This window comes from Filobasidium floriforme (genome assembly GCF_021052385.1).
Source record: "Filobasidium floriforme strain CBS 6241 chromosome Unknown HD553scaffold_2, whole genome shotgun sequence".
Classification (NCBI taxonomy): Eukaryota; Fungi; Basidiomycota; class Tremellomycetes; order Filobasidiales; family Filobasidiaceae; genus Filobasidium; species Filobasidium floriforme.
The window spans coordinates 1,477,388-1,490,680 of NW_025763623.1; the positions used below are offsets into that span (position 1 = coordinate 1,477,388).

The 13,293-nt window shown below is 51.7% G+C and overlaps 3 protein-coding genes across 3 annotated transcripts; 1 reads left to right on the forward strand and 2 right to left on the reverse strand.

Moving 5' to 3' along the window:
• Positions 1–174: 174 nt before the first annotated feature.
• On the reverse strand, positions 175–3,856 carry HD553DRAFT_333626 (Serine/threonine-protein phosphatase 2B catalytic subunit A1). The gene is made up of 14 exons (XM_046182108.1): positions 3,352–3,856; positions 3,070–3,215; positions 2,869–2,953; positions 2,659–2,757; positions 2,471–2,582; positions 2,238–2,383; positions 2,016–2,155; positions 1,862–1,939; positions 1,665–1,793; positions 1,515–1,606; positions 1,336–1,443; positions 1,191–1,272; positions 999–1,118; positions 175–921 (listed from the first exon to the last, which is right to left on the reverse strand). The coding sequence occupies exons 1-14, from the start codon at positions 3,649–3,651 to the stop codon at positions 450–452; spliced, it is 2,109 nt and encodes a 702-aa protein (XP_046039883.1). The 5' UTR covers positions 3,652–3,856; the 3' UTR covers positions 175–449.
• A 1,241-nt stretch (positions 3,857–5,097) lies between these two features.
• HD553DRAFT_321884 (uncharacterized protein) lies at positions 5,098–6,867 on the reverse strand (the record flags this gene model as incomplete). Its single annotated transcript, XM_046181256.1, has 4 exons — positions 5,098–5,454; positions 5,769–5,994; positions 6,207–6,319; positions 6,577–6,867. The coding sequence occupies 4 exons, from the start codon at positions 6,865–6,867 to the stop codon at positions 5,098–5,100; spliced, it is 987 nt and encodes a 328-aa protein (XP_046039884.1).
• A 608-nt stretch (positions 6,868–7,475) lies between these two features.
• HD553DRAFT_321885 (uncharacterized protein) lies at positions 7,476–7,876 on the forward strand (the record flags this gene model as incomplete). Its single annotated transcript, XM_046181257.1, has 2 exons — positions 7,476–7,540; positions 7,594–7,876. 2 exons carry the CDS (start codon positions 7,476–7,478, stop codon positions 7,874–7,876), a joined length of 348 nt encoding a protein of 115 aa, XP_046039885.1.
• Between the last annotated feature and the right edge of the window lie 5,417 nt (positions 7,877–13,293).

The following is a 13,293-nucleotide window of genomic DNA, read 5'->3' on the forward strand; positions in this document are numbered from 1 at the left end:
ATCGCCGAGGGTCGATCTGATTTGATGGCATGACGACGACGACGAGCGACGAGAGGGATGATATATGAAACACGGGGGGAAACAAAAGCCTCCCGCGTCCCGCCCTTCCGCGTGATGGAGCGGGCGGGCCGATATCTCCTGGCCAATCCGCCGGGCGAGAAAATCGAATCACGTCATCAAAATTCGCATAATGCCATGATGTTATGGTCGTTTGATGAATTGATGATCATCTTCCGTCGTAACAGAGGCCAATAGCCAGAGGTCGGCCATGACACCAGAAGTAAGTACGAGGGGAAAAGAGGCGAAGAGGACAGAGGACACAATCAGGGACCGATGATAGTTCAATACAGTACAACAAGGAACGAGAAGACATGAAAAGAAGAGTCCTTCTGCCGTTCGCTTTCCCGCCCGCTCATGCTTGGGTTTCTCGGACGGACCGTCATGACCCTCTAAGCAAACGGTCCTCCAGGCGGAGGCTTGGCCCGGGTCGGACTCGCAGGCGGACTCCCCAGATTCTCCGCGATCCTCTCGATGGCCTCGTCGTTCCCGTTCGCGTCGGTCCCCTCGAGGACCTCTTTCATCAACGCCATCGTCTGATCCAGACTCCTCCGACGGTTCGAGGGTGCGGTACGGTTCGTCGTACCCAGGGAGAATCGTCGGCCGTGGCCCGGTTTCCAGGTCGCGCCCAGGTCGGGACTGCTAGGGGTCATCGGGGATCCGAACGGAGATTCGGCCATCCCACCACCACCACCAGAGCCGTAGCCGCCCAACGCCGGGGACTCGTTCGGGCTCGACAACATCGGAGGCGTGCTCTCCGACGGGCTGCCGGGACCGCTCGTTCGCATGGGGGAAGCGGGCGCGTCCTCGTCGGCGTCGATAAGCTCGGGAGGTAGTCGTTCGTTGGTAATGTCGGCTCGTCGGCTGCAAAGGTCGGGACGATACGCAAATGTCCGTCAGTCTTCGTAATAATGTAAAGACTTGGTTGACGGTCGACTCACGCATCGCTGAATCCATGGATGGCCTCCTTGACGCCCTCGGCACCCGAAGCCAACGCCGTGTCGGACAATGCCGCCTCTTCCTTTCCAGTCTGCAACTCTCCCACTCGCTCGGTTTCCTCTCTATGTAGTTCCATACAAGCGCGAGTTTAGTTTCCTGCCTTGACCGCAAGTACAGCAAACCAGTCGTCTTACCGGAGCAAGGCAAACACTCGAGACATCTTGCCGACGAGCATGATCTTGTTCTTCATCTTGGCATTGTCACGTCCGTCGAGTTCTGTGGCAACAAAATCAGCTTTGGCGGTCCTTTCGCACATTGGCCGTATTCGTTTTTACTCACCCTCATCGGCAGGCGAGAGGACTTCGGGCGAAGTAGGCTCCTCTTCCTCGGCCTCTTCCAACTCTTCCTTGGTGCAACAGTTTAGGATCGCGATCAACATGTCCGTGACTACAGGGTGAGGGGCAGCATCAAGTCAGCAAGCAGTGCGGGATGGTCGTATTTGAGCGGCGACTACGCACTCTTTTCTCCGACGAAAGGCAAACTCCAAGTAAAGACGTCCATAAAGTTGGGCAACCAGTAAGGATGGGGCGTGCAGTTGAATTGTCGGATGCTGCGAGACGAATCAAAGTCAGATCGCGTTACGTGTACAACTCGGAGAGAGCACCCACTTCATGACGTTGGATTCGTATTTGAGCACGGCCGCCTTGTTGCCATACACGTCGAGGTAGTTGGGAGCGCTAAAGATCGTCATGACCGAAGGGAAACCGGTGGTCTTGGTCTTGCGGTACATTCGGTATCTTCACAGTTCGACCAAAAAAATCAGCTTGGGATGCAAAAGTTGAACTCCGGACCTGATCGCGCTTACCCAGCGTCTTGAGCCTCATGTGCTCGGATGATGGACAACAACCCGTTTCTCTCCAAGAACTGACAAGCCGCCGTATACCTGTGTCATCCACCCCATTTCAGGTCAGTCTTTCCGAGTCGAAAGCGAATTGTATTGTCACGAGCTAGCCACTCACGTGAAAAAGTACGAGCAGCCTCGCACGTGGTTGTGTAAAAACGGCTCGTTGGTCTTTTCCGACCCAAACTCTTCCAACGGATCGGCCCAGAGCATGTCACACATCAGTCCGTGCGTCGGGGGTTCCCTGAATCGGTTGATCTGTAAAGTCGGCGCGGGCGGACAGCAGAGCGATCGGTCATCAGCACATCGCACGCATGAATAGGCGAATCCCGGCACGTACGCTTCGGATATCATCCAAGGTGTTGAGTTCGGGGGACAGTCCACCATGGATACAGAGGAACTGCTTGTTCATCACCGCGGCCAGGGGCAAGTTGCAGAACGAGTCCATGCACGCGTTGTAGACGACTTCGCTGTACTTGTGTTTGCCTGCCAAGAGGCAACACCGATGGGGATTAGCTATGCTGTCATAGCAATGAGGAGGGAGAGGGGGGTGATTGGGGAAGATGGACGCACATTCGAGCTTGAAGGTGAAATAGTCGGTCAAGTGGCGGCATTCGTGGTTGCCTCGCAAGAGGAACAAGGTGTTGGGGTACCACATCTTCAAGGACCACAGGTACAGCACACACTGTGAAGAGACGGCGGGGGATGGAATTCCTCAGATACTGGTAGTAGCTGGTCTCGCTGATGTCAGGCTGGCTCACCTCGATCGAAAAGTATCCTCGGTCCACGTAATCTCCCAAGAACAAGTACCGGGTATCCGCAGGGTTCCCACCGACTTCGAACAGCTTCATCAGGTCGTACTATCATTCCACATAGTAAAAAATTGAAAGACAAGCCAGGATATCAGGTGTGAATTCTGAATCGCTAGAGAGAGAAAGCGGAATGTATATAGTATGGGGGAGGGGACTGACGTATTGACCGTGAATATCTCCGCAGACGGTGATAGGCGCATCTACTTCTAGCAAGTTGGATTCTTGGTGCAAGATCTCGCCTCCCCTGCGATTCCCAATTGATACGCCACGACGCGATACGACACGATACCATACGATACGTGGTCAGCCAACGATATACACTGATACTTTTAACTCCTGCGGAATGACCCGAGGACGTACTTTTGGAGGATGAACAAGGCCTGTTCTTCGGTCAGACGACCTTCCCGGTAAAAGTGGTTCTTGAGGAATGCAATGTCCGGTTTCGAAGGATCCGTCTTGGAATAAAACTCTTCGTCGGTAGGGGGTCGCATGGCCGGAGCTTGTACCTACAGTGATGATCATGAAAGACGAGATGAGATCAAAGCCAGAACAGAAAGATTGAGATTGAGCTGATAGCCTTGCAAGGCAAGTGTACGGTACGCTGGGGAATGTGGTTTAAGAGGGGACAAAGACGGAACTCACGTCCTTGACGACCCTCTGGTCCGTCCGAACGATCTCCCCGTTCTCCAACTGATGCTGCGTAAAATCGATCTTGGGGATATCGAACTTCCTCTGTTTCTTCCTCGCGATGGCGGCGATGGCCTTTTCTTGGTATTCTTTCGACGAGACGCTCGGACCTGCTGCATTGTTGTTGTTATTGGTATAGTCGGCTTGATTGTTGTTGTTGTTGTTATTTCTCGAGTTTGAAGTGGGCAGGTTGGAGGTGTTTATAGGAGGGAGGGATGTGGTTGGGTCCATGTCGATGGGAGGCAAGTCGGACATGGTCGATCAAGGTTGGGGTGAGGGTGGTGATGATGGGTTGACCGGGGGATGAACACAGCGGGAATGATCCTGATCGCCCGGAAGTCGGTGGAATTCGTAACGGCTCTCGACGAGTACTGCGCGAACTGCGTGAGGGTCTATCGAAAAATTTGAAAGGTGATGATGGGATGGTGGTGGTGGTGGCCAAAAGCGAGTGAGATTGACGACTTTGGATTGACGGTCGTTCGGTATTGTCCCTCTCTGCTCCTTCTCTCCGCTGGCCGCGCGTGGCCGGTTCATGATTGCATTCATCATCACGCAGGCAACAAGCAGCAGCGGACACGAAAGACAACACAATGTCCGTACGTCCACCGACCTCTCGACTGCACAGATGCATTGAGGCGATCAACATTTTAATCGAGATTTGAAGACGATACTACATTTCCCTGCTGTAATCTCATGGCGTGTGGTGCTTGATGGCTGTCCTCAACAACGCTCGTCCCCGGGATCGCTCCCTTTCTCACGCCAAAAGGTTGCCCGGTGAGCCGGTGATGACGTAATCGTATCGCGGTCCGGCGGCATTCGCGGGAATAGATGAAACACGAAACGTCGAACCGGCCTGCAGAATCGGTCGATTGGTTAGCAATTAGCAATGGGCAGCTAGCAGGCGAGCAGACGCGATCGGACAACCCGAATGATGGGAATCCTCAGCACACTCAGAGAGATCAGGAAGTGCCTGCAGGAGATCGCTCAATTTGTACCAATATCACATAGAGGCGTTCACGTCACTGTCGTGCGAACGAAAACGATATCAGGCCATCGGCGTGGTCTACCCTACATTTGGTCCTGTCCGGCTATTCATCCTAAGGCTCGCTATTGGGATTCCGATTGTTTTGCAACAATCACATACCTTGTGAGAAACGGAACGATATTCCTCTTTTCCAGCTTATTTCACATCATTTCACCGAGATGGATGCCTGGCTCTACCGTGGCCTATCACTGGCGAATAATAATGCTTAGTTCGACTGGCATTACTGTGATTGCAAGCAGAGAAGAAAGTCCTCAGGTTGGGTAACATACCGATGTCGACCTACAAGGTCGGTGGACTTTTGATGGACGTGTACCTGGCTAGTGATGTCGATCCGACGAGAAATCGATATTGAAGATATTGAGCTTACTCGCTACGACTTAATAATGAGTTCGAGTTTGTGATTCGCTACTCCCCTTCCGCACATGATCTCACTACTATTCAAATGAATCACCACGCAGACGAGTAAGCGAAGAATCGGAATCGTATCAGCCGGATGCGGAAAACTTCAAGGGGTGCATACATAAGTTTGATCGTGGATACATACGAGTTATCAAGGTTATGCTATAGAGAGGGCAGAGTGTATGAGAGAGGATGAGTGAGTGGCACCAGGTAAGAGGCGGCAAGAAGGAAGCTCACATTACAATATAGCAGGGCTACTATTGTTCTTCCTGGGAATCGCAATCCAGCATCTCGGTATCAGATGTATACCTCTCTTCTCCTTCTACTCCTCCGGAGTATGTGACACCATCCACCGGACTCCCAGGATCACCTGATTGCTCGTTCGAGTCCAGGGGTTCCGGAGTGATCGAGTCACCTCGAGCCGGACGCTGAGTTCCCATAGTTTGCTCAGAAATTTCGTCGTCAGAGGCCGCTGTGCTCTCGTCTCCTATCATCATGGGTCGATTGTTCTCGTCGGTTTGGGAACATTGGGAGGCAAGATCGACTTTTTGAGAACTTTCATCTCGTTTAGACAATTTTAGTCCAAGTCCCTTATTTCTGCCGCCTTTTCTGTCCTTTTTTTTGTTCGCCCATATTCAACTAGACTGTATCTTTGTTGGCTGCATGTGTTGACGGAACACACGCTCTGTGCTGTAAATTTGTCGTATCTCATGCGCAATAATCTGCTATATACCTTTGCTCAGAGGTGGTGACGAAATTAATAGTCCGATCTCATCGGAAGCTCAGGACTTCCTTTGTTGGTTCCTTACTTTCAAGCTCAGACCACTTTGTTCCAGAGCTTGGGGGTATTGGCACCGGGCGTAGTCTCAAATTCATGTGTTGCTGGTTATCATCGATTGTCCGCTTCCAGGTCATTGAGGTGGCTCACACAATAATCACTCGCGATCTCATCATCCGGATTTGAAGATCGATTAACTCTAGCTTGTTTTGCCTCGCCGAGGGCTTTGAGCGCGTCATCGGCCGGCATTTCCAATGCAATGGTCTCTATCACCCCAATATGGAACCGCTTCATATCGGTGTCGACTCCACCTGGCCCCTCTAGACCCCAAGCCTCAAATACTTCGGTCTGCCGTTCCCCGGCCATGGCTTCGCGTCTGATGGCCGAACCGAGCTGATCCTATTCAGTACCGTGCACTTCGATCTTCTGAGCATTGAAAAGCGGCGGTAGCTCCTCGGCAAAGGTTGTCGAAGGGGGTTCCTTTGCACGGATAATGATGGCGAGGTGGGTAGGTTAATAGATCCCGGAGCAGGATGTTGTGGGACATGGGATCCCTCTTCGAGAAGGCACCCTACTCTCTTGCCTCACTCGGCGTGATCGCTTTCAGGGCAGAGAATGGCAACAACGGTTGGCCAACAGGCGAGAACGATACTGATCTTCCTCCGGATTTCAAGTTGATCCATGCGGCTGTCTGCGCTGAACTAGTAAGGCGCACTGTGTCTAAACCCAGATCAACTCAACCTTGTTTTGTCCAAGTAGATGAATATTCGGGTCCATTCCAGTACGATACAGGTTACGCTTGCCAGGTCTACATCTCGGAAGAGGAGCTCGACTTGCTCCTTGTGTTATTTTTGGACAGACAGGTGTTACATTACGGCCGCGCCTGCCCGTCGCGTTTGCGTCACAAATGGGATGGTCTCAATATTATGCACGATAGCGATTTCAACAATATGCCTACACCTTGACTCTTATCGTGACCTTGCTTGACCTTGATTTCACTTTCGTGCTCAATACACGGGAATGCATGTCGCAGAGGTAATATCATCTCTTGTCGTGATCGTTCTGTAACCTGTTTGGAGGTGATGTTGCTTCCAGGGGACGATCGCTGGTCAATCGCTCTTCGCACAGCTTGCAATGCAGTAGGTTGATCGGAATGTGAGAGGAGGTGAAGGCGATGCTGAGGGGTGCCGCTACGTTGATCACCCATCGTCATTTTTACCGGACGACTGGCTTCCTGCTCCTCAGTCATCGTGATGAAAGGCCCAATTTTCTAGAGCGTCATCTGGTCAGGTCCAGTTCCTCGAATTTAAATGATCGAGTCCAACCTACTTTCCCTTGTGTTTCGTCTCTGACCAATGGGCTACTGTCTGCCACAGTCATTTTCGGCACCTTTCCATTCAATCAACAAGTGCGCCTCGTCGTCAGCTACCAATGCTGATCTCTGTTGTTACCGGGCTTGTTCCTGGTCCGTCCTTGTTTGGGAAGTGGATCATCAGTCCTTTGGTCAACCAGCGATATCTTCGCGAGATTGGTTCCAAGCACGTTACAGATATGCGTTGCAATAAGCGCGCGATTTTTGCGTTTCAGATCCGATCGTTCGTCTGCTCGGTCGACTAGGTGCGTCTCCTTCGTTATCCACACTCTCGGACAGCAGGCAAGAGAAAATCACAGAACCCAGATCACAGTCGTGCCATAAATTATCGTCCACAACAAAAGCCGGTATCACCATGCAAATTGTCCGCTTGGCACCGAGTGAAGATATAAGACAAAGGGCAAGATCATCCTTGACACGAACGCCATGTTCTTCGTTAACGTCGAGGATGATCGTCGCTCTCAGTACCCGGATTCTGAACAGAGATGACGGGTGATCAGGTGATCAACTCGGGCGGGATCGATGGATCGAAGTCACGGGGGTCGTACCGGTCCGCCATCCTTTTGGGTTAGGACGGGTTTTCGGGTGCATGTCTTTGCGCAGGTATGTACATGTGTATGTGCACGCAGGCCGGATCATCACCTCCCAACTCCGCCAGCCCCACCCCTACTTGAGGCCTACCCAGGCCCTCCTTTGCATGCGGCTCAAAGTGAGGGCAACCAGGGGCGAGGGCGGCTACACCGGTGGATCTATCCTGTGGATCTTCCCCGCAGGTGCTCCAGAGGACATCAAGGAAGATGTGGAGATGGCAGATGTCTGGGACGTTGCCAGCACCGGCATCTTTGAGATGTCCGAAGTCAACCAGCTTGAGGCAAACAAGGGATAGACAATCAGGGATGATGAGGAAGAAAATGGACGAGCCATAAACTAGGCAAACAGCAGACAGACTATCAAACAAAGATAATACAAGTAAACTCATCCCATCGAGAACGATCCAAACGACAAGTTCATCATGGTCCTTTGAATCAAAGCCGCCACGAACAACGGCATACAACGACCCTATCTGGATCTAGAGTGAGATCGACTGATTCGCGCCCGCGATATGTATTTCAAAGAGAGCTCGGCACGACTAGTCATTTTGACTAGTCAGTAGTCACTCAGCAAGACATGGCCATAGTCAGTAGTCAGTCACAATTACAGACTAGAAAGTGACTGACTAGTCACTAATCAGTCACCGGTGAGCAACTGTTATAATCAGACTAATTAGTCAGTCAGTCGCCTGTATTTCATGAGACTAATGAGTCAATCAGTCATTCAGTAACCCAACCAGATGAATTTGTATCGATGAACAGCTCCCAAAACACGACCCATGTCAAAGGTGAAATGTTGGATGATCATCAGAACTCAAAGATGGTCATAGTTGTTGCGGTCAGATCAATATACGTCAACACTCTTGTCTTGTTTGTCAGTGGGACTGTATATGACTAGTCAGTCACGAGTTAGGCCTCCCACTGATCCATAGTCAGTAGTCAGTCATATTACAGACTAATGACTATAGTCATGACTATAGGTTTTAAGTGTTACGGACCGATCCCAGATCGGGATCTCAACCATGATCTTGACCTTGATCATGATCTTGACCTTGATCATGATCTTGACCTTGATCATGATCTTGACCTTGACCTTGATCATGATCTTGACCTTGACCATAATCTCAATCTTGATCGGGATCATTATCGGGAATATCCAACACATCAATATATATAGGCAACCAATTTACCCTCATTGTACATTCCCTCCTTTGTATTTTCCATTCTTCTCTTCAAGAAGAATTATCATATGTTACACTCTTGACATACTTGCCACCTACCAACACTACACTATCCACCAACTCTCAGCAACGGTGCTCTCGTCAAGCACTTCACGGTTAGACATAAGGATTAGTCAACCAAGACTTCTAGCTGAGTTCTATCTGCCTTAGCACAATTTCTACTGACGCTTTGGTCCGCATAACAACAGTTCCTGTTACTGTCGGACACCTCCGTAACATTAAGTCACTTAGTCGTGCCGACCTCTAGGCATGGACGGCAGGATGAAGCCGCAAGCCGATCAGCAGGGGTACGACACTCAGTCGGTGAGTCCTCCTCTCTCCGCAGTGGAAGCTCTCCGTAGGCCGATGGTGACTTTGTATAACCGCAAGCTTACTCTTGCCGTGAATGTGCTGGTGGTAGCAGGAAGGAGGAAGCTCCGAGCCTATCACCTTTGATTCTCCTCACAAGGACGAAGCGGGAGGTGAGCCCAATGAGACCCCAGGGCAAGCTGCTGGATCTCAGGTTCTTCTCATATGCTCGGGCTGCTCGGGGTCGTCGCAGCGGGCGACGGTCGTGATCGTATCGCCTGCTCAAGATATAAACAGCGCCGACCGACGTCAGCATCGTTATGATTCCAAATGTGATTATCCGTCATCGTTCCTGTTGAACTTTTCTCGTAGTACTTGGAAGGCAGTGCGCAGTCTACAGTGACAATCAAATGTTCGTTTTATCCATTACGCCATCACACAAGCGGTTTCACCCACACCCCCTGTAGCCGAGCACACGGTAGTCAAGCGCGCGATCCATTCAGAGTTTCACCTTCGATCGATCGATGGGACGCGCGAGTTAGGTTGCGTTTCGTCAGCAGAACGAACATCGCCACCGACCATGTGGCATGTGATCTATGTGATCAAGTGATCAAATGACGTCACAAGTCCACGGTCACGAGCCAACGGGAATCGAAGGCTTTTCCTACCAGATCGTCAGTAGTGCGCTAACTGTAGTGCATCATCGAGTCTAGGAGAGCAAGGGATTTGCATATATAAAAAGGAAGCAGCTGGTGACCTCGACTGGGCGCAGGGAGGTTATCGATCGCGAACGACCCAGCAATCGATCCTCTATCCAGACCTCTCTCTCGGTACGTTTGCAAAAGCCTTCAATCACACCGATAATATGTCAGACTCGATGATATAGAGAATAATCATCGACTGATAACTGCTACTCCGCTTTCTTTCCTTGCATTCGCCATCCGCCCGTACGCCTTGCATCTCCATCCTTGATCGCAGGCAAAGAAACCAATCCGACTCCCGCTCGCAAAACCTCAGACCTCACAACCACTTACTGGAACGGATATGAGCTCTCAGGATAATCAACAAGGGTTCGCTACCAAGTCCGTAAGTATTCCTCGTCCCCCCTCATCTCCCTCTCTTCCTCCTTGCCGCTCCCCCGTCGCCCCCACGCACCAACCGATCATCTACCGAGCTCACAATAAAAACGCCACTTCGACTGTGCTCTACCTTCATGCAGGGAGAAGGCGAGAAACCGGAGACCTTCTCCACCCCGCCCGTAAAGGCCGAAGTAGGGGATTACACGAAGAAGACCCCGGGGGAGGTGGCTAAGCCGAGCGTCCCTGATGCGGGGAGGGAGAATGGACATTAGGTATTAGGCGTCAGGCGGTTGGGGTTGTGATTGTGTGACGAGGTGGGAGGTGGGAGATGGGAGATGGGGGATGGGGGAGGGGGGATGGGGGATGGGGGATCGCCTGAAGCGACGAGCTGTAAATATGAACAAGTCTCGGAAATACGTCAAATCGAAATGCGCCTCTGAAGAGCTTAGAGAATTAGAGATCGATGCTTGACTGGATCTCAGGGGCCATCGACGGTATCCAACAACCTGGCTCGATCCTTGGTGAGGTTGTCTGACATATGAACACATGTACGTAGATACGCTGTGTCTTCATGCGTTCGAGGTCACAAGTGTAGGTAGAGGCACAGCGGGGCAAGGGGGGCCGGTTACAAAACACGCGCGCCGGTTAGAGGCCAGTTACAGGAGGTCCGTTACGATTTTGACCTAACTGCCTTTTATGGGCCCTATTTAGTCCCCTTTTTTTTCGCTAAGTCCTTTGACACCCTCAAATCGTTTTTTTTTTCTCTAAGTCCAAACTCTTCGACGCGTCATTGTCAACAAGTCCTTCAACGGCCACGTCCCCCAAATCCATGTTGTAACCCCTCTTTAACTACTGTGTTTATCATCGATTATCTTGCGATTATGGAATCCGAATTTCTTACCGATTATCCTCCTGCTGGTTGCACTCCTGACCAGCTTGCGAAACGGGTGGTCAGTTTAAGTGCATTCACCAGGCTATTAACCATCATTTAACATCCCCATTACTAGCCCAAATCGACGGTTGGTATTTGCCGATGCCAAGGTTGTGGGCCTTCAGGACGTCGCATCTCCGGCAAAACATATGTGACACATATCCGCCGCTTAGCGGCCAGTTTAGAGGTCCATAACAACCTCGTCCGGGGGAGCCTTTCCATTGGCTCTGGGGGGCCGCCAGACTCGCCCTTACAGCCGGCCCACACCACCCCCGTTATCTCGCCGTTACAACCCAATCTTCCCCCTCCCTCATTGCCGTCAGGTCACCTTGTGAATGCAGACGCCAACTACGAGGTCGACTACCCGGAAAACCCTATGAATCCTCTAACCCCCGATTGCGACCCACCAAACACTCCGGTTAACAGGCAGCCATCTCCAGCTCCATCACTTGCATCTCCCCCGTATCGGCCGGAGAGTCGGGCAGATAGGGGACCGATGGACATACCTTGTTCCAGCTATGCATCTGAGCTTCACGACTTCCGCCCGTTATGGCCGAGGGACGTTCCTCCAGCGATTGATAGGCCATGGATCAGCGGTGCAACTGCACCCCTAGAGGCCAGTTGCGAGGCCGATCGACCTACTACAACCTTCATGGAGAAGTTGATCTACGCCCACACCTTGTTACTAGCAGCCTCTGGGGTTGTGCGGCGAGCAGTGGAATACACCCTCAATACGCTCGTTATCTTGGTACTTACGACCCACTTAGCGGCCGGAGGTGTCAACCCATCCCCTCTGAGTGAAAATCCAGCCAAAACTCTTAGGACGGTCCGATCTCTAATGGGCGCAAATGTGCCCTCTATCACCCACCCTGTCTGCCCGAACATGGACTGTCAAGCCGTATTGTACCACATCAACTCCCCAGTCTCTCTATCATCAATCCACTCTCCAAAGCTCCCCCGAAATCTGCCAGATATCTGCCCAGAATGTGGGCACCTGATGGACCGATCGCAAGCGAAAACCTGGTGGCGTGACTTCGCTCGAATTCCCCTCAAATCTGAGCTCGAGCGTGTCCTTGCGCATCCAGGAATCGAGGAACTGATGTTCAACTGGCAAGAAAGACGGCAGTTAGCGGCCCGTTGGGATGCTTCACAACACCCTGGCCAGAAGATCTACCGGGACCAGTGGAGCGGTTCAGCGCTAGATCAGATCTTGGGCCCAGACGGTAACCGTCTCATAAGTGACCCCCCAAAAGACGGTGAACCGCCAGTTATTTACATGAACCTTTACGTCGATTGGGTCAATTGTCGATCTTCGATGTCTACGACTGGCTACTCTGTGGGTCATATCTCCCTCCAAGCGGTCAACTTACCACAGGGTTTGAGGGGGGTTCAGAACCTGATCATGTGCTGTGGCCTGACTCCCGGTGCGTTGATTCCTGGTTCGAAGAAGTCGGTCTCACTTCAGCTGCTTAACTGCCCTTTTACTACCCCTGTACAGGCCCGAGAGAGCCCCGTCATGTCAATCTCTGGAAATTCTTGATACCTACCATGCTAGAATTGCGTCAAGCTTGGGAAGAACCGGTGTCCATCAAGACTCCAGATTTTCCTAACGGCCGTCTATGCCGCCTGGTACTGGCTGCTATCTGCGCTGATAGACCAGCGGCAATTGCCGCAATAGGGGCTGGCTCGCAAACATCGCTCAAGGATATCTGTACTCGATGTGAAGCGACACACCAGCAACAGGCAGATACCCATGGTAAGTGTAGCCAGTTACAAGGCCGTAAAATGGCCCTCAATCGAACACCTACTTTTCTAGTCTTTCCATTTCGGAACTCGCACGAGCACAATCTGGGTGTGTTGAGGAAGGCCGACGCGGGGATAACCGCTGTGTTACAGGCCCGTCATGAGCACAATAGAGAGCAGGACCTCTTGGTGGAGCGCAACGAGTACGAACGTGAAGCTTGGGCTTTGGCTCCTAGACGTGGAAGAGGACATAAACCACCCCTATATCGGCCCGCAAAGTTCACCAACAGTATGATGAAAACCGCCCTCGAACACGCCCCTTACGCCGACGCTACAGGGCACTTAACGGCCTGTATGTTCCTTCCTTATTTCGACAAATTCCAGAATACTGTCTTCGATCCCATGCACAATCTCCTTCAGGGCAACAACAA